This window comes from Eptatretus burgeri, chromosome 3 (genome assembly GCF_056783735.1).
Source record: "Eptatretus burgeri isolate ZD-2024b chromosome 3, Ebu_testis_v1, whole genome shotgun sequence".
Lineage (NCBI taxonomy): Eukaryota > Metazoa > Chordata > Myxini > Myxiniformes > Myxinidae > Eptatretus > Eptatretus burgeri.
Genome location: NC_140963.1, coordinates 37,524,900 through 37,551,264, shown reverse-complemented (window position 1 = coordinate 37,551,264; position 26,365 = coordinate 37,524,900). Strand labels below are relative to the sequence as shown.

Below are 26,365 nucleotides of genomic sequence, written 5' to 3'. Positions count from 1 at the left end.
GGCCTGTTCAGGTGTGTTTTGGCAAATTCCAGTCGGACTTTGTTGTATTGTGTCTCTCTCAGCAGTGGGGTCCTCCCGGGTCTCGTACTGTAGTACCCCCTTTCACCAAGTTGGCGAAGGATGGTGCGAGTTGAAACTGTTGTACCTTGTGTCTGAAGGTCAGCTTGAACCTGTTTGGCAGTTGATTGAGGTGCTTTCTCCACCATTCGAACAATCCTTCGCTGCAATCTTCGATCAAGTTTTCTCTTCAGGGAGGTTGGCAACAATGCCATGGGCCTTAAACTTCCTGATAACATTGCGTACAGTGGACACAGGAACATCAAGGTCTCTGCAGATGGACTTGTAGCCTTGAGATTGTCCATGCCTGGCTACAATCTTGTGTCTCACCTCTGCAGGCAATTCTCTAGTTTTCTCTCTTTTATCCATGCTCATTGTGATACAGACAGTGTCACAAAACAGCAGAATGACTCCTTTTCTCAATTCAAACTGGTTGAATGAGTGATTTTTAATTTGCAGGCACCTTCAACTCACCACAGGTGAGTTCAATTCCAAAGTAAAGGAGAATCACCTTCTTGAAATCGAATTAATTATAACAACTTCTAAAAGTTGCCAATAATAACGTCCGGGCCATTTTAGGATTTCTGTGGGGAATAAGCTAAGATTTAGTGATTTTTAAATCTTTTTTTTTTGTTTTGTTCCAATGCAAACCAAAGAAATACATATATGGATACCAAAAGATTTTTTTAAATTTTTACAATTTTCTGAAAGAAATGGGGCATTATTTGAAAAAAGTGCAAGGGTGCCAATATTTTTGGCCACGGACTGTGTGTCAAACTTTTTGCCAATGAAAATATAAATTCATGTCAATTTAACATAATCCAATTCTCCAAAGTTTTGAAACCATTTATTATGAATCAGAGGTTTTTTTTTAATTTTCTTGAAAAGACCAGGTCTCTCTACCCTGAACATGCTGCTTTCCCAATGGATGGAGGTCCTCAATGCTGGACATGAGCCATCTCCATAGACATATTGTGAGCTTTCAATACGGTCTGGTGCCCCACACTGCTCACGAAACTCTCTTCTAATGGTATCCAAGGCAATCTCTACTCATGGCTTGTGGACTTCCATTCCTGTCACAGTCAATGTGTGGCTCTTAATGGAGTTCTCTAATCTCCTCTTCCTGTCCAGGCTGGAGTTCCTCAAGGCAGTATTGTGGGCCCTGTGCTTTTTCTGGTTTTCATCTATAATCTCTCCGACTCTCTGGAAAATCCTCTTTATGTCTTTGCCGATAACTCTACCCTCTGCCCTACCATCTGTCATCCCTCAGATTGGCAGGCAGCAGCCTCTTCATTCTCTGCAGACCTGGATAACATCACAAGCTGGTCATGCATTTGGAACATGTCTTTCAATCCTAACAAATCTCACACTCACTATGTCTCTCCGAAAGGACCGTCTGGAAACCCCCGCATCTACTTTCTCAACACTCCTCTTGAAGAAGTTCATGTCAAAGCTTTTGGGCCTCACTATCTGCAATGATCTTTCTTGGGAAAGCCACATTTCCAAGCTCGCCTTCAGATCCAGTCGCCGACTGGGCATCCTCCATCATGCAAAGTCCTTCCTTGGCACACTTGAGCTCCTAACCACATACAAAGCTTTCATCTGCAGCTTGGAGGAGTACTGTTCTCGCATCTGGGCTGGTGCTCTTGCCTCACACCAAGCTCGGCTTCACGCTGTGGCGACCAAGGCTTTTAGGATCATTGGTATCTCCTGTGATGAAACTGAGGCTTTGGGTTTCTCAGTCTCTCTCACAGCAGGCAGGTCGGTGATCTTTGTCTTCTTCCATCTCCTCTCCGGCCTTGCACCCCCCTCCCTACCCTGCTCTGTCCATACTCTCCACCCCCCTCCAATATTTCTGCAGGGCGCTCAAGGTCCGCCAGTAACCCCCATTCTTGTGAAACTGCCAAAATCAAGAATCACTGCTCACCTTCACTCTTTCATTGCTCTTTTTTTCCCACCTTAAGAACAAACTCCCACACTTTCTTCAATCACACTCTTCCCTTCAGGTCTTCAATCAAAGCAGCTGTTCACCACCATCTCATATCTTCTCCCATCCAAAACCATTATCTTTTATACTCCCATTAACCCACCCCAAACCCACTTCCTTCAAATTCCCTGCTTTCCTTCCTGAAAGTCCCTATTGTACCATTTTGTTTACCCCCATACCCCACCCCATCCATCTCCCTTCCACAGATCTCCTAATGTCTTTGTTACCTCCTGTTTTGTACTTGACTTGTATTAGTTGGGTTTTGAAATACCCATTAAATAGAATCGGATCCAGCGAGAATACCCGCTCGGTTATCGCTGTAGAACGGACTGCTTAAGCGGTTCGTGTCCCAAGCCGACCTGCGCCGAGGTATGGCCCCTCGGTAGGTTACCCGCGCGAGTACTTAGGTATATCGATATTCAGCGAGTGACCCTATTTCGCGCGGGTAGAATATGGACTGGGCTGTGGTGAGGTTAAAAGCTCACCCGTGACTGGTTTCTGGCGTGGTTCCAGAAAGTCATGACTGAATTGTCCGACCGGTGGGCGACGCGGTTGCGATTAGAGGTACGCGGCCGATCGCACACCGGCGGGCGCGAATTCGTAACAATATAACCGATCGGTGATCGCTAATTACTTGCCAAGCCTCTCCTGTTTACTATCTCTACTGTTTAGTTGAAGTGCTTAATTTAGTGCTTAAGCCACTTGGCGAGCGCTCTACAATGTTGTTACTGTCACTGAATATATTGATCGACTTGAACAAAGCTCAGGGCCCAGTTGTCTGTGTTTAGCCCCGCATTGTCATGAGGTACATCGGGTGGTGGCTGGCTTGCTCAAAATCTGCAATTTTATTTTATACCACGTTTCCCCTTTTGCACGATCTTCTTTCATCATACGACCCATCAGTTTGGCTTAGATGGATGCATATAAAAAAAAATTTACGTTTCATTTTTAAAAGTTTCATCAACCGTTTTGTTGGAATGTTTACTTGAGTGGTTAAGGCACTTGGCGAGCGCTCTTCAAGCTTCAATGGCAATAGCATGGTGCAGTTCTCCACGGGGACATTTCCGGAGATAAGAAGGCAAAACAAATTGGATGATTACAATGAGTAAAAAATGTTTTCAGTTGTTACAAATCAATCCCGACTGACCCAACCCAGCTATGGGTTCAAATCCCGACCCAGCTATAAACTGTCATCCCGGGGTTTAACAGACAGGGTCATTCATGAATGTGTGTGCCATCTCTCAGATGGACATTAAACTGGACATCACATCTGCTGGAATCTCCCCCTCTGCACTCTCCCCCCTCTTGCTCCCACCCCTCTCCCTCCCTCACCCTTCTCCCTCTCTCACCCCCTCTCTCTCTCTCCCATCCCTATCCCTCTCGATCCCACTCCTATCCCTCTCTCTCCCACCCTATCCCTCTCTCTCCCACCCTATCCCTCTCTCTCCCACCCTATCCCTCTCTCTCTCCCACCCTATCCCTCTCTCTCTCCCACCCACCCCTCCTTTCCCATTCCTCACTCTCCCACCTCTCTCTCTCTCTCTCTCTCTCTCTCTCTCTCTCTCTCTCTCTCTCTCTCTCTCTCTCTCTCTCTCTCTCTCTCTCTCTCTCTCTCTCTCTCTCACACACACACCACTGCCCCTGCTTCTCCACCCCTCTTCCTGCTCCCGCACCCCTCTTCCTGATCCCACACCCCTCTCCCTGATCCCACACCCCTCCCCCTCTGTTAAGGGGACTGTTAAGGACTGATGGATTAGTTTTGAATTTAAAACTGCTTCCCCATCGTGCAGCATGTACGAATCAGATTTGTAGTGAGCCCACCCGAGGGATGCAATGGTCGCTGCATGTGCAAGCATGCATGCATGCATACAGGCAGGCCTTTTTCAGGTAGATAGCATGGGTTTAAAATACTCCCACCAAATTTTATATACAACCCAGCGGTTATAAAGAAAATGTTGCTGTTTGGGTGCGTTTTACCGCCCTTCCCTTCCCCTCACGCTGCTTTCGCTTCCCCTTACACTGCCTTCCCTTCCCCTCATGCTACCTTCCCTTCCCCACACGCTGCCTTCCCTTCCCCTCATGCTGCCTTCTCCTCCCCATATGCCGCATTCCCCTCCCCTCACCATGCCTTCCCTTCACCTCACGCTGCCTTCTCTTCCCATCACGCTGCCTTCCCTCTGCTTCCCCTCAAGCCTATCTCCTCCAAAACTCTTTTCCCTTTCCCCCTCCCCCAATGAATATCTTCCAGCAGTCTCCATGTGCTGTATGAACATGCTGTTTTAACGCCCCCCCATTTAGTTCAACCCTGTCCTACCCCTCCCTCCCCTTCTCCAAAAGTCCCACAACCAAAAGCAAGTTGAGAACCCCTCACCTCGTGCTTACCTTCTCCCAAACCTCCTCCCCACTTCCCACCTCCGCCCTCCCCCTTTCTCCTCGCGCCCAGCCCCCGCCCCCAGAGTGTATGGTGACGTTTGGTGAGGCGTCGCTCTCCCCAGCACCCCTCTTCCTAGCTTATCCCTTCCTCACCACTCCTTGCTCCCCCACCCCTCCCACATCCCCCAACCCTCCTCTCTCTCCCTTCTCCCTCTTCTCTCTCTCCCCTTTTCCTCCATTCTCTCTCCTTCCCCTACCTCCTCTCTCCTCCCCCCCCCTCTCTCTGCATCTTCCTCCTCCCCCAATGGGTTATATTTCAGCAAAGTGACAGGATTGTATTTGCTCGTGACAAATATTGTATTGGCCATCTTGGATTTATGCACATTGGGCACTGTTCCACACTTGAATTTTGGAGAAGTTTTGATATGTTTTTCTGTTGTCTTTTCTGAAATGAATCATGATAAAATAAATAATTTTGCAATTTACGGTGAGTTATTCCATAAATTGACTGGACTATATTGCTCTGCTGTCACAGAACAATGCTCACCTTCATGAACAAGACCACTTTTCTATTCTACAAATGACATACATATTCATGAATGGGGGAAAGTTTAAGGGTGAGGGGGAATAAGATGGTAAGCGGATATGGAAAGAAAAGTGAAGCCAGATGAGAGGGGTGAGGGGAGGGGGGGGATAAAAAATAAGACAGGAGGTTGGAGGAGTGGAATGAGAAATAGGTGGGGGGGATTAGAGTCCCTGTATATAGAGTTGTGACATGACGTGTCCAGAAAATTCTGGTCACCTGGGCCGTGGGCACCATTTTGTTTCCATTCACCACAAATTGGTCGGTTCCAACATTACAAAATGACGGGATTCTGTGCCTTTAGTTGCACTAATCAGTCAGAAAAGGGATTCATAATGCACAGATTCCCCACAAATGCCAAAAGAAGGAAATTGTGGGAGAACAGAGTGAGACGACTTGGGTAGATAGCGTGGGTTTAAAATACTCCCCCCCCCCTCCTACTCTCATCCCTATCCCTCTCTTCGTCATCAAGCAAATTGTCATCATTTCTGCACCAGGAAATTTGTAGTCTCTTGTATGTATTTATGTGTGGCGTTTTGTTTGTGTTTGTCATTTTGATCTCGATCGTAAAGGTTTTTGACTGCCTTGAGAGTTTAACCCAGTAAGAAAGAACACTACGCAAGGATAGACAGACATACTATCATGCTGGTGCCCCACAGGCAGGGTGATTCATCAGTGTGCGTGCTGTCCCTCAGATGGACGTTATGCCGGATGTCCTGTCTGCTATCATTAGTTGGTTTATGTTAAATATCCCACGGTGTCCTTCACCAAGCGTAAGTGAGTTATCACCAGCATCCTGTCCAAATTCCTGTCATGACTAACTGCTGGGAAGGCAATGGCAAACCACTCAGTATCACACTTGTCAAGCAGCCAAGGACCTGCCTTCAGACAGAGCACAAATCAATCAGTCATTCAATCTTCTTCAACTTTCTCTTTTTTTTCACTCAATTATCTTTTTTAATTCTCTACTCTCTTGAAAGTGGATTCTGCATTCAGATTGGAAGGTGTGCATCCATTTTTCTTTTTCACTTCTTTCAAATTTCTCCATTCTGTTACTACCTGTGTTTGTTCAACTCACATGTTCTGTCCACCTCGAATCAGACACTCATCAGTGTTAATGCATTACACTTCATTTTTCCACCGTTTCTGTGATATGTTTTTTGGTTAAATTAATTCTGTCTGATTGTATTATTATTCTGATGCTTGGAAAAACGAAAATGAACCATTACGTAATATAATTTCTCTTTTGGGTGCAAAGAATGACAGCTTCATGAGAAAACGGACACATTACGCTTCAGACACAGTGGGAACAGGTTCAGTATGCTGCACTCGATGGAAACAAAATGGCTTCTAATTGCAAGTTGTCTCAACTCTGCAGGGTGAGTCATAAGTTCCATGACACGGTTTTAGCTGCTTATACAAGATTTGTTTGTACCATCTATTTATTCTGGTTTTTTTTCCTTCAGATAATAGAAGGAAGACATTAAACCAGGATGGCAGACACCAGTCCATTTACAGTAGAAGAGAGGCTGGTAGCAGTGGTATGGTACCACAAGAGGAGAAAAACAAACAAGATGATGAAACAGGTGCAAGAAGACTTCGAGGAGCATTTTGGAAAGCCATCATCATCAATATCAAATCTTCATCTTTGAGGGGGGGTTGGAAGGCTCATTGTCACACGGTTGCACTTTTGCTCTTCTATGAGTTGTTTTGGAACCCATCTTGCAGAAACTTTATGAGAGCCAAGTCGGTTGTTGATGATTTCATGTGCAGAACTATGACTGATGTTCAGATGTTGTGCCACTTCATCAATAGTCGACCATCAGTTATCCAGAATCATGGTGCATACTCGTTCAATGTTTTCTTCTGTTGTGGATGTGGATGGACATCCAGATCGTTCATCATCAGTGATGCTTGTGCGACCGTTTTTGAACATGGTAATCCAATCATACACACTCTGTTGCGGTAAAGCACTGTTCCCATATTGTGCTGAAAGTCTGCGATGGATTTCTGCCCCTGGTACACCTTCAGCCCACAAAAAATGATATCACTGCATGCTGCTCTTCTTTGGTGCAAACGAACAGCGGAGCAGTCATGTTAACTCCGACACAACAACATGACTACTGACTGCTCGACGTTGAAACTGCTTTACAATGACGCAGACAGTTCACGCTTGAACCTGCAACTACAAAAAGCAATGCAGTCAACACAACAGTCTTTAATAAATCATTACGATTACTTTTCGGTTCACCCTCGTGTAAGCAGCTAAAACAATGTCCTAGGACTTATGGTTCATCCTGTATATATTGTCGTGAGGATAGTGGTCCAGGTTAATCCCCCGACCCAATTTGTGGTGAAGGGCCTTCCGGCTTCTGGTTCTGGGTTTGGAGCGTCAGCAGGTTTCCTTCGGGGCTCTCTGCTGTCGATCTCAAAGTTAAGTTTCCGGTCGTTATCTGTCCCGTTTTAACTGTTTATTTTCTCACCTGCATGTTACTGTGTGTTCCTAGTTTGGTTTTGTTTCAAAAATCGTGCTATTTTGTGAGTTTTCGTCGACCTTGTCTTACTGAGTGCTTGAGGCCTACCCATCGTTCCCCTGGGTGTACGATCGTGTCTATTTGTATTTTCTCCCCATTACCTTCAATTTCTATCTTGCCCACTTTCCCAACGTCCCCCACCCCTCCCAACTAAACACTCTATTTCTTGTCTTGAATCAAAAAAACAAAAAAAACCTACCTTTCTCCTTGCACACTCACAAGTCTCGATTCTTCTTGTTCTTCTTCATCATCCTCCTCCTCCTCTTCTTCCTCCTGCTGACACACCATCTTTATTCCACTGAGCTGACCCTCTCTCGCCATTACCTTCACGATTTCTTAAGATCTACAACCTTCCATTCCCGAATCTTACTTGTTCTTCAAAAATACGTCAAAAAATAATAATCTTCCTTGTATCCGTTCGATCTCGACACGTCCTGTCACCACGTGTGTGTCTCTCTCTCTCTCTCTCTCTCTCTCTCTCTCTCTCTCTCTCTCTCTCTCTCTCTCTCTCTCTCTCTCTCTCTCTCTCTCTCTCTCTCTCTCTCTCTCTCTCTCTCTCTCTCTCTCTCTCTCTCTCTCTCTCTCTCTCTCTCTCTCTCTCTCTCTCTCTCTCTCTCTCTCTCTCTCTCTCTCTCTCTCTCTCTCTCTCTCTCTCTCTCTCTCTCTCTCTCTCTCTCTCTCTCTCTCTCTCTCTCTCTCTCTCTCTCTCTCTCTCTCTCTCTCTCTCTCTCTCTTCATGGTACTTTTCATCGACCCAGCAGCTTCACACTGCGTTTACCGTCCAAATTCACCACACACTTCCACGATTTTACTTCAACCTTCCCTTTTCCAAATGTTACGCAATCCTAATTGAAAATAAATAATTTCACTTTTTACGATACACCTCCCAGAGCAAAGTACTTCTCCCGTAACCACGTGATCTGTTTAGACCCCCTGCGTTTATCGATCCAATATCACCATTAACCTCACGATTTTTTTCTACAACACTTCCATGACCTAATCTGATGAAAACTCTCTCAAACAACAATAATAATAATAATAATAATAATAATAATAATAATAATAATAAAAACGATCTCTTATAATGCTTCATCTTCCACTTTCACACGTGTGGTACTCTTTACTGTATCATAATGCACTACTCTTCTACTATTTAAACAGACTGCTCTCAATTCGACCTCTCCTTCATACCTTGCCGAAAAAATCCAACTCTTACAGCTTTTCTTCTCTCCATTCTCTGAATTCGCCTTTATTGCATCCATCAAGAAACGTGTTTAAACGCATCTCTGACCGAGAACTTAAAAAAACCCCAGTTTTCTATGAACATTCACTTTCCATCAACCATTCTTTTTTTCCAATTTCAGTGCCAACTCACCCCTCTCACCCCTCAATCTCAAAACAACCATCACATTCTTCTCCCTCCAAGCCTCCCTCTCACCTCTCTCAAAAACTCCCCTCTCACCTTTCTCCCACCATTCACCCCCTCACTCATCCTTCTCAAAGTTTCCTCCCCCTCTCATCCACAAAGCTACCTCCTTGCACTGCCCTCTCACCTCCATCTCCTAAAATCCTCAACTGCCTTCTTCCCCCTCTCTTGTCCCCTCACCCCCAGCACCACAGAGCCTTTTCTCCTCCTCATCCGGCCCCCTCCCCAAGCTATTCTGCAATCCCCTACACTCTTTCAACAACCCTCCTTACGCCCCCCTCATCCCTTGTCCTACCCTCCCCCTCCCCCTCCCCTCCCACCCCCTGCACCCAAAGCCTCCTCCGCTCCCTCTTCATTAACAGTGTGGACCTCCAATATCTGCGTCCTTCGCTCAAACCTTTCAGTTCTTTCCATACAGGTTGCCACTGCCAAACCAGACATAATCTGCTGAACAGAAACTTTCCTCCCCCAAGACGTGTCTGACTCACAAGTATCTATCCCTGGCTACTCCCTTCTCCGGTATGACAGACCTGAGCCTCGTCCTGGTGGAGGAGTTGCTCTCTTCATCAAAGACTCTATTCCTCACTCTCCATGCACTGCCCTCACTCCCCCACACCCCCAGGAATACCTCCAGCTCCGGCTTCCCCTCCACTCCCACCTCATGTTTATATGTGTACTGTACCGTCCACCGAACAGTGATGACTCCATCTAGACCTCACTATGCGAAAACATTGACCAACTTCTATCTTCTCATCCAAACTCTCTCTTCCTCATATGTGGCGACTTCAATTGTCATCATGCCAGTTGGCGAGGTGTGGGTACCTCTCTCACCTGTCATGGCACTTCAGCAAAAGCTTTGTGCGACTCATTGGGACTGACTCAATCGGTCAACTTCCTGACTCGGATCTCAACCAATGGTACTCCATTTCTTCAGGATCTGATTTTGACAAATTTCCCTGACAATATCTGCTGTCCTTCCTCCGCTCCAATCGGTTCTTCTGACCACGTCCTTGTCAAAGTGGACATCTCTCTGGCTGTTATCAGAGAACCACCTCACCGCCGTCGAGTCTGGCATTTCACTCAAGCCCACTGGCAGGGTCTCCAAGCAGCCATCAAACTTATAGACTGGTCTCCTATTGCTACTTTCTCCAAAAAAAACTCAAAGAGGGAATTCTTTCAAAGAAACTTGCTCTGCCTCATGCACAGATTTATCCCCTCTCATCTTCAGTTGTCCTACCCTTCCTCCCACCCTTGGTTCACTGAAGCTTGTGGCGAGGCAGTTGTCCTGAAACAACTTGCCTTTGCCTCATGGAAAGCAAACCCAACTAAGGGTAATCTCAGTTCCTTCCAGAAAGCTCAGAACAAGTGTGTATCTACTCTCAGGAGAGCCAGAAAACATCTTTCGAAGCTCGTCTGAACTTTCAAACCTCTCTCCGTCCTCAAAATCCTGGTGGCATCTAATCAAATCTGTTTCTGGTGTATGTTCCCCCTCCATCCCCTCCCTTACCTCAAATGGCTGCACTGCTGATCTTCTTCTTCTTCTTTCGGCTGCTCCCGTTCGGGGTCGCCACAGCGGATCATCCGTATGATCCGCATAGTGATTTGGCACATGTTTTACGCCGGATTCCCTTCCTGACGCAACCCTGGTCGCCTCTTACGACGCAGGGATATGGTACACCTATTCTAACCGGGGTATACACCGGCCCAGTATACTGGTACTCATTTCGCCGACCTCGGAAGGATGACAGGCTGAGTCAACCCCCTGGTGTATTAATTCAGTGGCCCAACGGGGCTTGAACTCAGGACCTTTTTGATCCCAAGCCGCTGCCCTAACCACTGCGCCAACACCAGGCTGCAAATGGCTGCACTGCTGATACCGCACGTGAAAAGGCTGAATGCCTAAACTCGGTGTTGGCAGCGAAATCTTGTGTCCAACACCCATTGCTTTCTCTACTCACCTTACCCAGTCGCACCCAACTGTCCCTGGACTCTGTGTCCTTTTCTCCTGACAAGGTGGAGAGTTTGCTCTCAAACCTCGACTCAGATTCTGCAACCGGTCCAGACGGCATCAGCCCACATGTCCTAAAACCTGCTCTTCTGCTCTTGCTCACCCTCTCTCTGTTTTATTCACCCTCTCATTTGCTCAAGGTCATCTGCCATTTGCTTGGAAATCAGCAAACATGACTGCCCTGCATAAAAAAAGGTGCAAAAACAGATCCCCGCAACTACAGACCAATCAGCCTTCTCCCAATCATCAGTAAGGTTATGGAATCCATCATCGCTTCAGACATTAAATCCATCCTTTTCTCCAATGGCTTGATTTCCGATCATCAATTTGGTTTCAGACCAGGTCACTCACTCTACCCTGGATATGTTGCTTCTGCTCCCCCAACAATGGATGGAGGTCCTCAATGCCAGGCAGGAAATCTGAGCCGTATCCCTGGACATATCACGTGCTGTTCACACGGTATGGCACCCTGTCCTGCTCACCAAACTCTCTTCCTATGGTATCCAAGGCCATCTCCACTCATGGCTCGCAGACTTCCTCTCCTGTCGCAGTCAACGTGTGGCTCCAAATGGAGTTCTTTCATCCCCTCTTCCTGTCCAGGCTGGATTTCCTCAAGGTAGCGTTCTGGGCCCTGTTCTTTTTCTGGTTTTCATCAATGATCTCTCCGACTCTCTGGAAAATCCTCTATATCTCTTTGCTGATGACTCCACCCTCTGCCATACCATCAGTCATCCCTCAGACCGGCAAGCAGCAGCTTCTTCGCTCACTGCAGATCAGGATAAAATCACAAACTGGTCCAACACGTGGAACATGTCTTTCAATCCGGACAAATCTCACACTCTCACTATGTCTCTCCGAAAGGACCGTTGAGAAAAACCCCCCATCCACTTTCTCAACAATCCTCTGGAAGAAGTCCTTTCTTTCAAGATTCTGGGTCTTACTATCTGCCATGACCTTTCCTGGGAAAGCCACATTTCAAACCTCGCCTCCAAAGCCAGTCGCCGATTGGGAATCCTCCGTCGTGCAAAGTCCTTCCTCGGCCCACTTGAGCTCCTGACCACTTACAAAGCTTTCGTCCGCAGCTTGATGGAGTACTGCTCTCCCCTCTGGGCTGGTGCTCCTGCCTCCCACCTTTCTCGGCTTCACGCTGTGGAAACCAAGGCATTTCAGATCATTGGCATCTCCCGCAATGAGGCTGTCTTTGGGCCTCTCACTCTCTCACCCAGGCAGGTCGGTGGTCTTTCTGTCATCCACCGTCTCCTCTCCAGCCTCGCCCCCCCTGCTCTCTCTGCGATTTGTCCCCACCACATTTCCACAGGGTGCACAATGTCTGCCAACAACCCCCTTCTGGTAAAACTAGCAAAATCACGAATCACTGCTCACCTTCACTCTTTCATTCCTCTTTTTCCCGCCTTTTGAATAAACTCCCTCACTCTATTCAATCCCATTCTTCCCTCCAGGCCTTCAAAACAGCTGTTCACCACCACCTCTTATCGTCCCCCATCCAAATCCTCGATCTCTTGTACCCCCGATAATCCACCCAAGCCCACCTCCTTCAAATTCCCTCCTTTCCTTCCTGAAAGTCCCTGTAATTTCCATCTTGTATTCCCCATGTTCCCCACCTCATCTCTCTCCCTTCCACAGTTCTCCTAATGTCTCTGTTCCCCACTGTTTTGTCCTTCCCACTCCCGGCCCTCTTGTCTCATCCCCCCTTGCTGTGCGTTGTGTGTTAGCTCTCATACGAGCCTTGACACGGTATACAAAAAAAGGCCAGTTAACACGGGCGGTTAATACCGCCAGCCCCCGCACAACCAAACTTTTTCCTTGGAGGCCTACAGCCAAAACTCGGAGATCACTGGGCGCAAGGGAAAAGGGCGCAATGGCGGAGGAGAACAGCATCGGGGGGGGGGTACACAGGGGAGCACGGGGGGAGGGCTGTACTCAAAATCTGAGTCGAAGCGTCTCCATACGCAAACTTAAATACAGACAAAGGGAGACAAAATAAAAATAAAAACCTTCCTTTGTTCTTGTATTTAGTTTGGCCCAGAGCTGGTCTTTGCGGAACTTGGAATCGAGGCGCTTCCACCAGCATGGGCAGACGCACGCAAAACGGTGCCAAGCTTCTTCTCTTGAAGCAGGACAAACGTATGCCAGGCAATCCGCGAGCGGCACTCACCAAGGCTCAGAGCCTCAGTGCAGCTGCTTCGTGCGTCGATCGTCCTCACCGACCGAACCAAGAGCCAAAGGCCAGCGTCTTGCTTCACCACGCGAGCCAAATCGCCTCAACACGAATGCAAGGTTCATGCCGTCTTTGTGTGCGTCGAAGGAAAGCCAGCCATATAGCCCTAGTCTTATAGGCCATGTTCTAACTCCGTTCTTTCTTGTCCGCGTACGTTCCTTCCCTCAACTCAACTCTGCCTAGTGCGTGCGCTCACCCTGAACTCCACTCTCCTCTCAAAATGCGCAACCAACCCTTCCTCTTCAAAGTCAAGGCTAATAATCCTCTGTCTTCGGGGGCATGGTCTGCTCGCACGAAACCCGGGAAGGTGGGGTCTGCTCTGCCTCCTCAGCATGTTTGGCTAGTTTCTGACGTCACACCCATCAATCATCAGCCTCGGAGGCATGACTTCCTTCGCAGTCACCCTTGGAGGCGGGGCTTCTGCCTGCTCCGCACGTTTGCTTGTTTCTCATCATGGTTTTGTTTATAAAAAACATAGGGAAAAGTCATGAGGGGGTGGGGGGGGATTACATACTGGGGAAGCTTATTCTTAAACCCCAACTAATTAACACTGCACCAGCCTCCATGTGGTGACATGTAACACTTAAGCTCACAGTTTCCCTACTCAATTACATCGATATGCCTCCTTCACGTCCATGGACCAAACTCATCTATTCAATGCTAAATTCCCCATTAAATTCCTCCATCTACCCCCACAACCGTAACAATATATAGGGACTCCAGGTGAGATGAAAAATTGGGGGGGGGGGGGGTGGGGTGCGTTGGGAAATGGGGGTGGGGGGGGGAGAGGTGATGAGAAATGGAGATGATTAAAAATGAGGTTTGAGGATAGGGGGGAATAAAGCAGGCAGGCTAAAAGCATGGGCGGAGGTCTGTCAGGTGTAAAGATAGAGGTGAATTAAAAGTGAGGCAGCAGTGGGGTGAGGGTTATAAGTGAGGTTGGAAGATGAGGGGGGAAGTGGGATTAAAAAGGAGGTAGGAGGATGGCAGTAAGAGTGAGTGAGAATTATGGTGGAGGATACAAGTGAGGAAGGAAGATTAGAGAGAGGTGAAAGTGAGGAAAGTGGATTAGGTGGGGGGGATGGGGGGTTGAAGTTGAGGTCGAACGACGAGGAACCGTAAAACTAGGCAGGAGTATGAAGATGGGGTTAAAAGTGAGGTCGTAGGGTGAGGTGAGTAACAATAAGGTTACAGGATGGGGTGGAGAGTGGTAAAAGTGATGTTGGAGGAGGAAAATTTGAGGTGAAAAGATGTGGGGGTAAAAGGTCATGGGGGAAGCAAAAATGAGATTGAAGCAGGGGGGGGGGGATAAATGTGAGGTCAGAGGAGGAGAAAAGGGAAAAAGTGAGGTCGGAGAATGGGGAGGAAGTGTAAAAGTGAGGTCGGAGGATGGGGGGGGGGGGAAGGGAGGGTAAAAGTGAGGTTGGAGGATGGGGGCGGGGGAGAGTAAAAGTGAGGTCAGAGGATGGGGGGAGGGTAAAAGTGAGGTAGGAGGATGGGGGGGATAAAAGTGAGGTCGGAGGATGGGTGGGGGAGGGTAAAAGTGAGGTCGGAGGATGGGTGGGGGAGGGTAAAAGTGAGGTCGGAGGATGGGTGGGGGGAGGGTAAAAGTGAGGTCGGAGGATGGGTGGGGGAGGGTAAAAGTGAGGTCGGAGGATGGGTGGGGGGAGGGTAAAAGTGAGGTCGGAGGATGGGTGGGGGGAGGGTAAAAGTGAGGTCGGAGGATGGGTGGGGGGAGGGTAAAAGTGAGGTCGGAGGATGGGTGGGGGGAGGGTAAAAGTGAGGTCGGAGGATGGGTGGGGGGAGGGTAAAAGTGAGGTCGGAGGATGGGTGGGGGGAGGGTAAAAGTGAGGTCGGAGGATGGGTGGGGGGAGGGTAAAAGTGAGGTCGGAGGATGGGTGGGGGGAGGGTAAAAGTGAGGTCGGAGGATGGGTGGGGGGAGGGTAAAAGTGAGGTCGGAGGATGGGTGGGGGAGGGTAAAAGTGAGGTCGGAGGATGGGTGGGGGGAGGGTAAAAGTGAGGTCGGAGGATGGGTGGGGGGAGGGTAAAAGTGAGGTCGGAGGATGGGTGGGGGGAGGGTAAAAGTGAGGTCGGAGGATGGGTGGGGGGAGGGTAAAAGTGAGGTCGGAGGATGGGTGGGGGAGGGTAAAAGTGAGGTCGGAGGATGGGTGGGGGGAGGGTAAAAGTGAGGTCGGAGGATGGGTGGGGGAGGGTAAAAGTGAGGTCGGAGGATGGGTGGGGGGAGGGTAAAAGTGAGGTCGGAGGATGGGTGGGGGGAGGGTAAAAGTGAGGTCGGAGGATGGGTGGGGGGAGGGTAAAAGTGAGGTCGGAGGATGGGTGGGGGGAGGGTAAAAGTGAGGTCGGAGGATGGGTGGGGGAGGGTAAAAGTGAGGTCGGAGGATGGGTGGGGGGAGGGTAAAAGTGAGGTCGGAGGATGGGTGGGGGGAGGGTAAAAGTGAGGTCGGAGGATGGGTGGGGGGAGGGTAAAAGTGAGGTCGGAGGATGGGTGGGGGGAGGGTAAAAGTGAGGTCGGAGGATGGGTGGGGGGAGGGTAAAAGTGAGGTCGGAGGATGGGTGGGGGGAGGGTAAAAGTGAGGTCGGAGGATGGGTGGGGGGAGGGTAAAAGTGAGGTCGGAGGATGGGTGGGGGGAGGGTAAAAGTGAGGTCGGAGGATGGGTGGGGGAGGGTAAAAGTGAGGTCGGAGGATGGGTGGGGGGAGGGTAAAAGTGAGGTCGGAGGATGGGTGGGGGGTAAAAGTGAGGTCGGAGGATGGGGAGGGGGAGGGTAAACGTGAGGTCGGAGGATGCGGAGGGGGGCAGGGGTAACACCAATGTCGGAGGATGGGGGCGGGGCAGGGCAGGGGTAACACCGATGTTGGAGGATGGGGGCGGGGCAGGGCAGGGGTAACACCGATGTTGGAGGATGGAGGCGGGGCGGGGGTAACACCGATGTTGGATGGGGGCGTGGCGGGGATAACACCGATCTTGGATTGGGGCGGGGCGGGGGTAACACCGATGTTGGAGGATTGGGGCGGGGCAGGGGTAACACCGATGTTGGAGGATGGGGGCGGGGAAGGGGTAACACTGATGTTGGAGGATGGGGGTGGGGGTAACACTGATGTTGGAGGATGGGGCCGTGGCGGGGGTAACACTGATCTCGGGCGATGGAGGCGGGGCGGGGGTAACACTGATCTCGGGGGATGGGGGCGGGGGTAACACTGATCTCGGGGGATGGGGGCAGGGGAAGTTGCCCAGACCATATTATCATTAACCCCTTCGCTGAAGAACATTTTTTTTTTCGAGAAAGCAACTGTTACTATAACATACCAATGTAGGAAATATTCACCTCGTACATGAACAACCTATTTGAAGCTCAAGATTTGAATGTAATGAAAATAAAAATATATTTTAAACGAATGAACATCACGGTGCTCGTCCGACAAGGCCGGGGTCTCAAAGGACCGCCTCAACAAGATATTTTCAGCTTGGAGGATAAACCATCTGCCCATGAAGCTTTTCAAAGACAAAGGAACAAAGACAAAGGATAAAAGACAAAGGGAAGGTTTATCGGGTAAATATAACATGAAACCAGAAAGGGCGTGATTTATGAAGGGGATCCATATGTAACAAAGGGAAACCGTTAATATCTCCTCACAAGGACCATTGACGATCTTTATTATATAAGAACCAGTCTTGATTTGAGGAGAAGAAAAAACAAGTGAACATTTTTGTTTTGTATTTCCATTGCGACCGACATTGAATTGATGAAATCATTCGGTATACAGTCCAGTGAGTCACTGCGCATCTCTGAGGCGATTGAGGTTCCTTCAGTGTTGTAAAATAATTATTTAATGTTTCAGAGTGAAACTTCACAGTGCTCTCGAAAATTTCACAAACCTCACGTAGCTTGGAGACAAATGTCTTGCGAGAACATAACATTCTCACGCACGCGCCCGATTGATAGCACTGTTAAAGCAAAATGGCGATCAGAGAGGAGGAAAATACCGAGCGATCACGTGATGCGCGACGCGTCATCAAGCCAAGCCACGCTTTTCGACGCCATGATGTAATCACGGCGACGTTAGCTCCACGAATGACGTCAGCACGTTCATCCAATAGTAAATGACCGCTTGGAGGAAAAATTTAGCGATCAACGAACGAACAGCCTTTAAACGTCGAAAAATAAACAAACAATCGAAATTCAATCGAAAAATAATTCATTATATTAGTATTATTTATACCCGATGAGGAACATGAACGTAAAGCTTCGAGCCACGCCCTATTACGAACCGAACGAACGGGATTGGCCACGCGGTGGTGACGAACGGCAGGGCGTGGCTAACATGCGAGCACGCTGTCGGTTTCGCCCAGCTCGTGCTATAAAAGAATAACGAACTGAAACCGTAGACTTCGTAGAGCTACCAGCGGACTATTAGGAGGGCTGGGAATAGGTTTCTCGCGGCTTCCCGAGGGCTCGAAGTTTACGCATCAGGCGTCGAGGTCGCGGTGCCGTCACGCCAACCGCATTAGCTGCGAAGGCTCCACTTGTACTAACTAAAGTTGTGTTGTCCGGGCACCCAAATTGATCGGCGGGAAGGGACGACAGTCGAGAAGGAATAAGAGCGCTAGGCCGAACGCGGAACCCGCGTTGAGCGAATAATGCAGTTCGGTCGCCCTCTAGCGGGTCGTCGCCTGGCGTTGCACGTGTCGGCTTTCCTTCGATCGTGACCCCTCTGGTCGCAGCCCCGAGTAAGGGGGAGGGCTTGGCGTGCTGCCCTGCCCCCTTACGTCTTTCAAAAAAGTCCAAATTACCTGTGCGCTCCAGAAATGTCGAACGGCGACACGGTTTGCATTAAAGATATTAAGACTGGGCATAAAAACCTGAACGTTGTGTTCATAGTCCTGGAAATAGGTAAGGAGACCAAGAAAAACAACAACAAAAATAAATAAAATAAGTTGTCAAGTTTATTTTAATTATTTATTTATTTTTTGTGGAATATGTCCTTTTCCTTGAGAGATATCTGTTGAAGTTTCATTTTGCAAGGATCAATTTTGTAGTTTCCTTCCCAGGTCTGTTGGCCGAGCATTCCCTTTGGTGTGTGTTTGTGTGTGTGTGTGTATGTGCGTGTGTGTCTGGCAGGACGCGTGACCAAGACAAAGGATGGTCACGAGGTGCGGTCTTGTAAAGTGGCTGATAAGACTGGCAGCATCACGGTATCGGTGTGGGACTACGTGGGTGGTCTTATTCAACCCGGGGACATTCTGCGTCTCAACAGAGGGTACCCGTTGGGGATTGGCGTGTGGACCACGTGATGATCTTTTTTTATTATTTTTATTTTTCCTTGAAACAAACAAACAAAAACCAAGGTTCAAGTGATTGCATGGTTGTACAAATCCTGCATTGGCGATTTGGATTGATTCCCAGCAATTTACCATGATGGATCGATAATCTGATCGATGCAACCTTTTGAGGTTCATTATTTTAATCGATTTGATATGGTTTGTTTAAATCTAGGCTCAGCTATAAACTGTCATCCTGGTGTTTCACGGGCAGGGTGGTGTGTGTGCGTGTGTGCGTGCGTGCGTGCGTGCGTGCGTGCGCGTGCGCTTTCGTGCCATCCTTCTGGATGGGTGTTGAACTGGGCATCCCTTCTGCCTGAATTGGTTGGGGGACATCAAAGATCATGTGTTGTCCTTTGTGTAGAGTAGGTGAGCAATCGCCGGCACCCTGAACAAATTCCAAATTCCTGGGCAGCCTTTTCGTGAAAGACTTTGGCCAAGCTTCCCCCGACCACCCCCACAATAATTGTGGCCAAAGAAGAAGGAAACTTGGTCTGCACCGTAACCCTGGTGTTGGCTTAGTGGTTAGGGTGGCGGCTTGGGATACTAGGGTCCTGAGTTCAAGCCCCGTTGGCCGCTGAATTAATATACACCAGGAGGTTGACTCAGCCTGTCATCCTTCCGAGGTCGGCAAAATGAGCACCAGTGTACTGGTTAGGGGGACACTGCATCAGCGACATAGCCGCGTCCCAACCAATGATTCAACCAGTAGCCACAGGCTGCACGAGAGAGAGAGAGAGAGAGAGAGAGAGAGAGAGAGAGAGAGAGAGAGAGAGAGAGAGAGAGAGAGAGAGAGAGAGAGAGAGAGAGAGAGAGAGAGAGAGAGAGAGAGAGAGAGAGAGAGAGAGAGAGAGAGAGAGAGAGAGAGAGAGAGAGAGAGAGAGAGAGAGAGAGAGAGAGAGAGAGAGAAAGAGAGAAAGAAAGAGAGAAAGAGAGAGAAAGAAAGAGAGAACGAGAGAGAACGAGAGAGAACGAGAGAGAACGAGAGAGAAAGAGAGAGAAAGAGAGAGAACGAGAGAGAACGAGAGAGAACGAGAGAGAACGAGAGAGAACGAGAGAGAACGAGAGAGAACGAGAGAGAACGAGAGAGAACGAGAGAGAACGAGACAGAGACAGAGACAGAGACAGAGACAGAGACAGAGACAGAGACAGAGACAGTCAGAGTCTGCACCATGACAGTAATCCCAAACTTGTCTTTCAGGCCAACCTTGCACTCTGGTGTTGTGAGTTGGAACTTCCAGTTCCATCCGTCGGAACCATACTCTGTACAGAGCGTCGGTGCTGCCAAAGCAGTCAACTGGACGATGGGGCACAATCTTGGACGGGTCGCCACTCCGACACAGGATACCAGCAAGCTGGTACTCATTTTGCCGACCTCAGAAGGATGACAGGCTGAGTCAACCCCACCTCGTATTAATTTGACAGCCAAGCGGGATTTGAACTCAGGATCTTAGGCTCCCAAATCCACCGCACTAACCACTAAGCCAACACCAGGCATAATTCCCAGTGGATATCCTGCAATCCAAAAACATTACCTAGAGATGAAACCTTAATGTTCAATTACTGGTTACTAATGACAACCCATTTCTTTCTTTCTCAGATGTTTTTTTTAGTGGAGAATTTTGGAATTGGTGTTTGAAAATGATCATGTAATGAATGGTTCGACTTTATTTCTTTTTGAAATTTGGACACGAGGCATCGTGTAAATTCACCATTCAACAGTATGAAATGGTTCAATTCATATGATGCTAAGTGGTCCTTGCATTAAACTTGGTACTTAGCATAATTTGATTCGATTGTGCACCCGCTTTGTATAGCCTACTTGTAAGTACAGTCAACCGTAGTGTATTTGCTTTTAATGTCCATCACATTTGACAGAACAATAAGCCAAAATTGGCTCGGATTTTGAATGCCAGATGGCCAAATTAGCTTTCAGTTCAAGGCCTTGCAAATATCCAGTGATTTGTGCATCAAACTTTGTAGGCCTACAGAAGATTTCATTTCAATATTGCATTGATCGCCTATTATCTTGCTGATGTGCACACGTATTCGTGGATCCGACAGCTGGTTCATTGTCTCCCCTCCCCCCTCTCCCCCACAGTAACAAAATGTCTTCGTGAAGCAGCATCTGCTCAAATCATGGCAGAGCAGTAGTTTTTAGTGGGATGTTTAAAAGTTTTGACCCTGATTTGTTGGATAGAAGGTGTGCGCTTCCTGTCGTGAAAAGGAAATGCATGTTGGTAGATAGGTGGAGCTAGGTGACCTTTTGGATAAATTGGGGTCAATGAGCATGTTTTGTGATTGTTCTTTAAATACTGTAAATGTGTGCATGCATTTTATTGTTTTTGTAAAACTTTATTTTTATATTTATTTTTTTTTACTGACCTGAAATTTTTCACCTCCCTCAAGGTATGCAACCTTGTTTAAGGATTGCCTCACCCTTTACACTGGCAAAGGTGGAGACCTGCAAAAGATTGGAGAGTAAGGATTTTTTTGTTTATTTTCTAAAAATGCAACTGTTCAGGGAGAGCATTCAATGTTGGTAAAAAGTGGATTTTTGACCTAAGTTTAAGTTTAAAGTACAAGCTCTGTTAAGTCACGTAATGTCGAGTTTGAGAAAGGGTAGTATGGGGTGGCCACTCTGAGTGCGAGGTCGGTGGTTAAAACCCCGGCCGAGTCGTACGAAGCGGAGACTTGCTGCTGCTTTGGTTAACGCTCAGCATTTTAGAGTATACTCAACCTGTGAACTCGTTGGGTTCCTGTTACGACAGCGGTTGATAGAAAAAAAACACTAAATTTTTATATTATTTAGTGGTCAAACTTTAATTTGAAGAAAATTTGAGCATTTACCTCAGGAGTCATCGTTGGGCCAACTGGTTTCTCGAGGTATATCAACACATTCTCCATGGTGTGTCCTTGAGCTTTATGGATCGTCATACCAAAACTTGACAAAATTGGGAATTTATTTTTTTTTAATAATTTTTTTCATTGCCCAATTTGAATGAAACTTGATATTGCACATTGCAGGCGAATGGTGAGTAATGTGGCCCGAAAAGTTTTTGCGCTATCGTGTCCCCTTTTGGCTGTATTTCGGAACATATATATATTTGTATATATATATATTTGTATATATATATATATATATTTGTATATATATTTGTGTGTATATATATATATATATATATATATATATATATATATATATATATATATATATATATTTGTATGTGTGTATATATATATTTGTATGTGTGTATATATATATTTGTATGTGTGTGTATATATATATATATATATATACACACACACACACACACACACACACACACACACACACACAAGATGAAAGTTTTAGTAATATACGGGACGACCTGTGAACCCGTTGGGTTCCCGTTGTGACAGCGTTTGATTAAAAAAAATAAAATAAAAAAAAAAGAACATAGCTCCAGCGAATTATACCGCTGGGGTTGTTTACATTGATCAAATAATCCTGAAGAGTACTTGACTGAATTGGGAATTGATTTTTTTAATAATTCTTTTCATTGCCCAATTTGAACGAAACTTGATATTGTGTGTCAATGTGAAAAAAAAAAAACAGAGAAAAGAAAGTCGAAGAAATTATTGTGTGTAATCTTCTAAACATAATTTTATTTATTAATGAACAGGGAAGTATTAGATCAAAATGGCGATGTTTATTTTGTGCTTAAAAATAAATCGTTCTTTGTCAATACGACTTGTTTGAGATTTTTAAATAAATCATTTCAAGGGGGGGGGGGAGATAGCTCCAGCAAACTATACCGCTGAGGTTGTTTGCATTGATCAAATTCTCCCGAAGAGTACTTGACTGAATCGGGAATTGATTTTATAATAATTTTTTCGTTGCCCGATTTGAACGAAACTTGATACTGCACACCACAGGAGAATGGTGAGTAAGGTAGCCCTAAAATTTTTGCGCTATTGTGTACCGTTTTGGCTGTATTTTGGGAACGAACTTACATGCATATATATATATATATATATATATATATATATATATATATATATATATATATATATATACACACACACACACAAAATGAGAGTTTTAGTAATATATAGAAGATAGATAGATAGCACGGACGAACAACGCTGAGAAGGCAATGGCAAACCACCCAGTTTTATCCTTGCCAAGAAACTGCTTCTGCAGCAGGGGCATTCCATGGTAAGTGTACACACCCTCCCGACACTAATACCTCATTTTCTCCCCATATGTTGGTCATTTATTCACTTGGGTGAAAAAACTCAAAATACCAACTTTTAGACTTGTGGGCCCATTTTAAGGCCCCCCCAAATTTTGGTGCCACCGGCTGCCCCACAATCTTCCAGAGGCCATATCACAGGTAGTAGTGGTCCAATTTGGCTGATATTGGTGTCAAAATGCTTGTAAAAGTGAGATCTTTTGAATTGCGTAAAGTAAAATCACTCCGAAACAGTTATTTATAAATTTATACTTTGGGGCGCCCCTTGACTTTGGGCCCCCGCTCCCCAGCCAAACCGATGGTCCCGATTTTTTTTTCGTGTGAGAATACCCCTTCATTTACTCCAACACCTCAGCATAAATGAAAATGGGATCACAATGGGTTCACGCATGGCAAAGATTTATGTTGGGGGACTCGGGTGCTGGACACACAATACCCACAATACATAGCACAATATTTGAACACAAGATTTCCAATACACTATATTGTACACAAATTTTCCACATACACATACAGGAACTGGAAGCGATACTAGTATGAGTAAGAGTTTTTCCTAGCATATTATAGTCAAGATTTTTTGCCAACAAATGTTTTATTTCACAGTCTGTATTGTGTGTCCAGCGCAGCACCTGAGTCCCCCAACATAAATCTTTGCCATGCATGAACCCATTGGGATCCCATTTTCATTTATGCTGAGGTGTTGGAGTATATGAAGGGGTACTCTCACACAAAAAAATTGGGACCATCGGTTTGGCTGGGGAGCGGGGGCCCAAGGTCAAAGGGCGCCCCAAACTATAACTTTTTCAATTACTGTTTCAGAGTGATTTTACTTTATGCAATTCGAAAGATCTCGCTTTTACGAGCATTTTGATACCAAGATCAGCCAAATCGGACCACTACAACCTGTGATATGGCCTCTGGAAGATTGTGGGGCAGCTGGGGGCGCCCAAATTTGGGGGGCCCCTAAAATGGGCCCCGATGGCCCACATGTCTAAAAGTTGGTATTTTGAGTTTTTTCACCCAAGTGAATAAATTACCAACATATGGGGGAGAAAATGAGTTATTAGTGTCGAGAGGGTGTGTACACTTGACATGGAATGCCCCAGCACCAACACTAGAAAGAATATGGTACATCATATCAAGGGGAGAATGCTATCTATTGTATGATTAATCAGATTGTGTGAAACATAGTTTAAATCATCAAATTATTAAACCTTCTTTTGGAAGTTTATAGTTTTGTATTTGGAATGCTTTCTGCCATTATATAGCAAGTATTCACCACCCCTCAGACGACCACAAATCTTTAGGAAGCATTTATTTATTTTTCTGCGATGGCAGATATATTATTATTATTATTTTCCATGTTAAAACTTGTGTTCATTGTAAGTTCTGCATTTCCACAAACGGTTCTAGTCATTCCACCAAAAATATAGAATGCCCATTCGTGGCCTTGAGAGGTGTTGAATAGCTTGGCTTGCTGTGTCTGCTCCCGGCAGGTTCTGCATGGCGTTTTCAGAAGTGCCAAATTTCAGTGAACCCAATATGGATCTCTTGCCTTCGAATAAAGCGGTGAGGTTCAGTTTCATGTTGGCACCACACTTCCCTGTATAATAGATAATGGAGATGTTTGACCTGGTCTTGTTCTGCTATGTGACACAAAGCTGAACGCCATCACTTTTGAGTAATCGTGAACGAGGAGCGCACGATGAAGCAGGGTGTTTTCAAATTTTTAGGTTATTCCTCTCTGGTAATGCTGGAGCTAATTTTATTCATGCAGCTTGACCTCAGGATGTTTGAGCCTGATCTTAGAAGCTCTGTGTATCTATCTCAGAAACAACAGTTGGAGAAATTGTTTGAAATTCTATGTCTGACAGTTTTTGTTCACATTTGCTTTTTAAAACTACCAACTATTGAACTTTGCAAGGCACAAACTCCATAATACCAATAGAAACCGAGTTTGCCACTGATTTGGCTTTTTTTTTCATCTGTGTTTCTGACAGGTTGATAGTCGAAGCAATTCACCAATCAACATGCTTCAGGGTGCCCCTCCCGCTGCTGCAGGTATGTGTGCAGCATGTGTGCACGCACATACACTGGTGTCATCCAGTCACACAACCCACAGAACGCAAGTTCCTGTTCCCACTTTTGTGCAGGCTTGTCGGTGACGTGAGCTGTAATGGCAAGCTTTGCTGTTGATGTCACTGCAAAGGTCACCATAGTTTTATTTACTTATTTCACAGGCTCAAGTCCAAAATTGTTTAAAGGTAACACCCTCTTCAGCTAAAAACTAAAAGTATGTACAATGTTGTGCTCTTTCTAATTGAATGTTTATTTTGTTGAAACTTCCCACCCCCCACCTCAACTTCTACAGTTTAAATACCTCTCTTTAAAAGTGCTATTTTTTAGCATTTGAACATGCATGCTTTCATTTACCTTGTTATTGTGCTTTGATTGTTCAAAATGACATGAAGAAACTTGTATGCTCATGCTAATTATTGATGGGGGTTTTTTCTTTTCTTTTTCTGTTTTTTTTTTTTCCCAAATACAGGAAATGGTCTGCAGCCCCAGATTGGTTCAGTGGCTCAGGGCTCAGGCTTTGCCTCTACTGCTTTCCAGCAACCAGTAGCTCAACATGCTGGTACTGGTCGGGGGAACGGCAGAGGATTACTGCCCCTGCCAGCCACAACGCCAAACCCGGCAGGAGGTGGAAGTTCCAACTTGAGTAACGGCAGGGACCCTCGCCGTGGTTGTAGAAGATGACTCCAAATCCCAATGGAAAGGGACCTCTGCTGAGAGAATCTGCTCCCCCTTCCTTTTATTTTTATTTTTTGGTCATACCTGTCTGTACTTGAAAAATAGGCACGAATGTGAGATGAACCTTTGTCCTGTTGATACTTGCAAGTGTGTGGTGCTCCAAGCGAAGCCGTTCCTTCTGTACACGTGCCACCACGTTTAAGCAGGCCTTCCACGTGCAATTGTGGGATCTGGGATGAAGGATAAATTGCTACAACCCTTATATTGTGTCTTCTTTTTACATCTCTGGTATACTTGTTGGATTTAAAGTATACTTTTGAGAAAACAATTGTTTGATGTCAAAAGGCGAATTTGAAAATTTGAAGGAAAAAAACCCCCAAAAACCTGTTTTCAACAACAACTAGTCCTCCATTTAATTTTTTGAAATAATTTTCTTTGTTGTTTTTTAAAAAATATATCGATAAACTAAAATGAGAATTTTTCATTGTATGGGCAGGTTAAAAATAAATTGAATGAAAGGAACAAAGTGAAGTCTAATTAGCTTAATCGGGTTGAAGGCAATTCAAACAGGAAGAGGCTAGTTGGGTTAATTATCGTATTGAATGCTGTAGGTAATATCTGCTAAGTTGTGATTCATGTTCATCGGGGACAGGATATGATGGACTTGTAATAGACAACTACATTCATTGTGTTTGTGTTTGTGTTTTGTTGGATTTCAGTGGAAAAAGGTTTAGAGGTCTGTCATGTTCCCCACATATCCCTTTTATGTCAATATTTGGTTGATGAGGCTCATAGTCTTGGGGCCATCGATGTATTATTTAAGTGGG

At 46.3% G+C, this 26,365-nt stretch overlaps 1 protein-coding gene and 1 long non-coding RNA gene across 4 annotated transcripts; one reads left to right on the top strand and one right to left on the bottom strand.

Moving 5' to 3' along the window:
- Positions 1-4,711: 4,711 nt before the first annotated feature.
- LOC147029703 (uncharacterized) lies at positions 4,712-17,329 on the bottom strand. Of its 2 annotated transcripts, none has more exons than XR_015055739.1 (3): positions 16,553-17,329; positions 7,734-7,807; positions 4,712-7,185 (listed from the first exon to the last, which is right to left on the bottom strand). It is a non-coding gene; the product is annotated as an uncharacterized LOC147029703 (long non-coding RNA). The 2 variants fall into 2 exon arrangements; XR_015055740.1 differs by having other exon boundaries at positions 17,104-17,329.
- A 216-nt stretch (positions 17,330-17,545) lies between these two features.
- On the top strand, positions 17,546-26,064 carry LOC147029702 (SOSS complex subunit B2-like). Of its 2 annotated transcripts, none has more exons than XM_085872948.1 (6): positions 17,546-18,118; positions 18,347-18,515; positions 20,956-21,027; positions 24,281-24,353; positions 24,785-24,845; positions 25,333-26,064. In XM_085872948.1, the coding sequence occupies exons 1-6, from the start codon at positions 18,034-18,036 to the stop codon at positions 25,542-25,544; spliced, it is 672 nt and encodes a 223-aa protein (XP_085729074.1). In that variant the 5' UTR covers positions 17,546-18,033; the 3' UTR covers positions 25,545-26,064. The 2 variants fall into 2 exon arrangements, with proteins under 2 accessions (XP_085729074.1, XP_085729075.1); XM_085872949.1 differs by having other exon boundaries at positions 17,549-18,118; positions 18,347-18,485.
- The last annotated feature ends 301 nt before the right edge of the window (positions 26,065-26,365 follow it).

Bases quoted from the DNA above. Each gene is read 5' to 3' on its own strand.
- LOC147029702 (XM_085872948.1), top strand. From the start codon at position 18,034: ATGTCGAACGGCGACACGGTTTGCATTAAAGATATTAAGACTGGGCAT. The intron at 21,028-24,280 runs GTAAGGATTTTT...TGCTCCCGGCAG, and splicing joins GACCTGCAAAAGATTGGAGA to GTTCTGCATGGCGTTTTCAG. The intron at 24,846-25,332 runs GTATGTGTGCAG...TCCCAAATACAG, and splicing joins TGCCCCTCCCGCTGCTGCAG to GAAATGGTCTGCAGCCCCAG.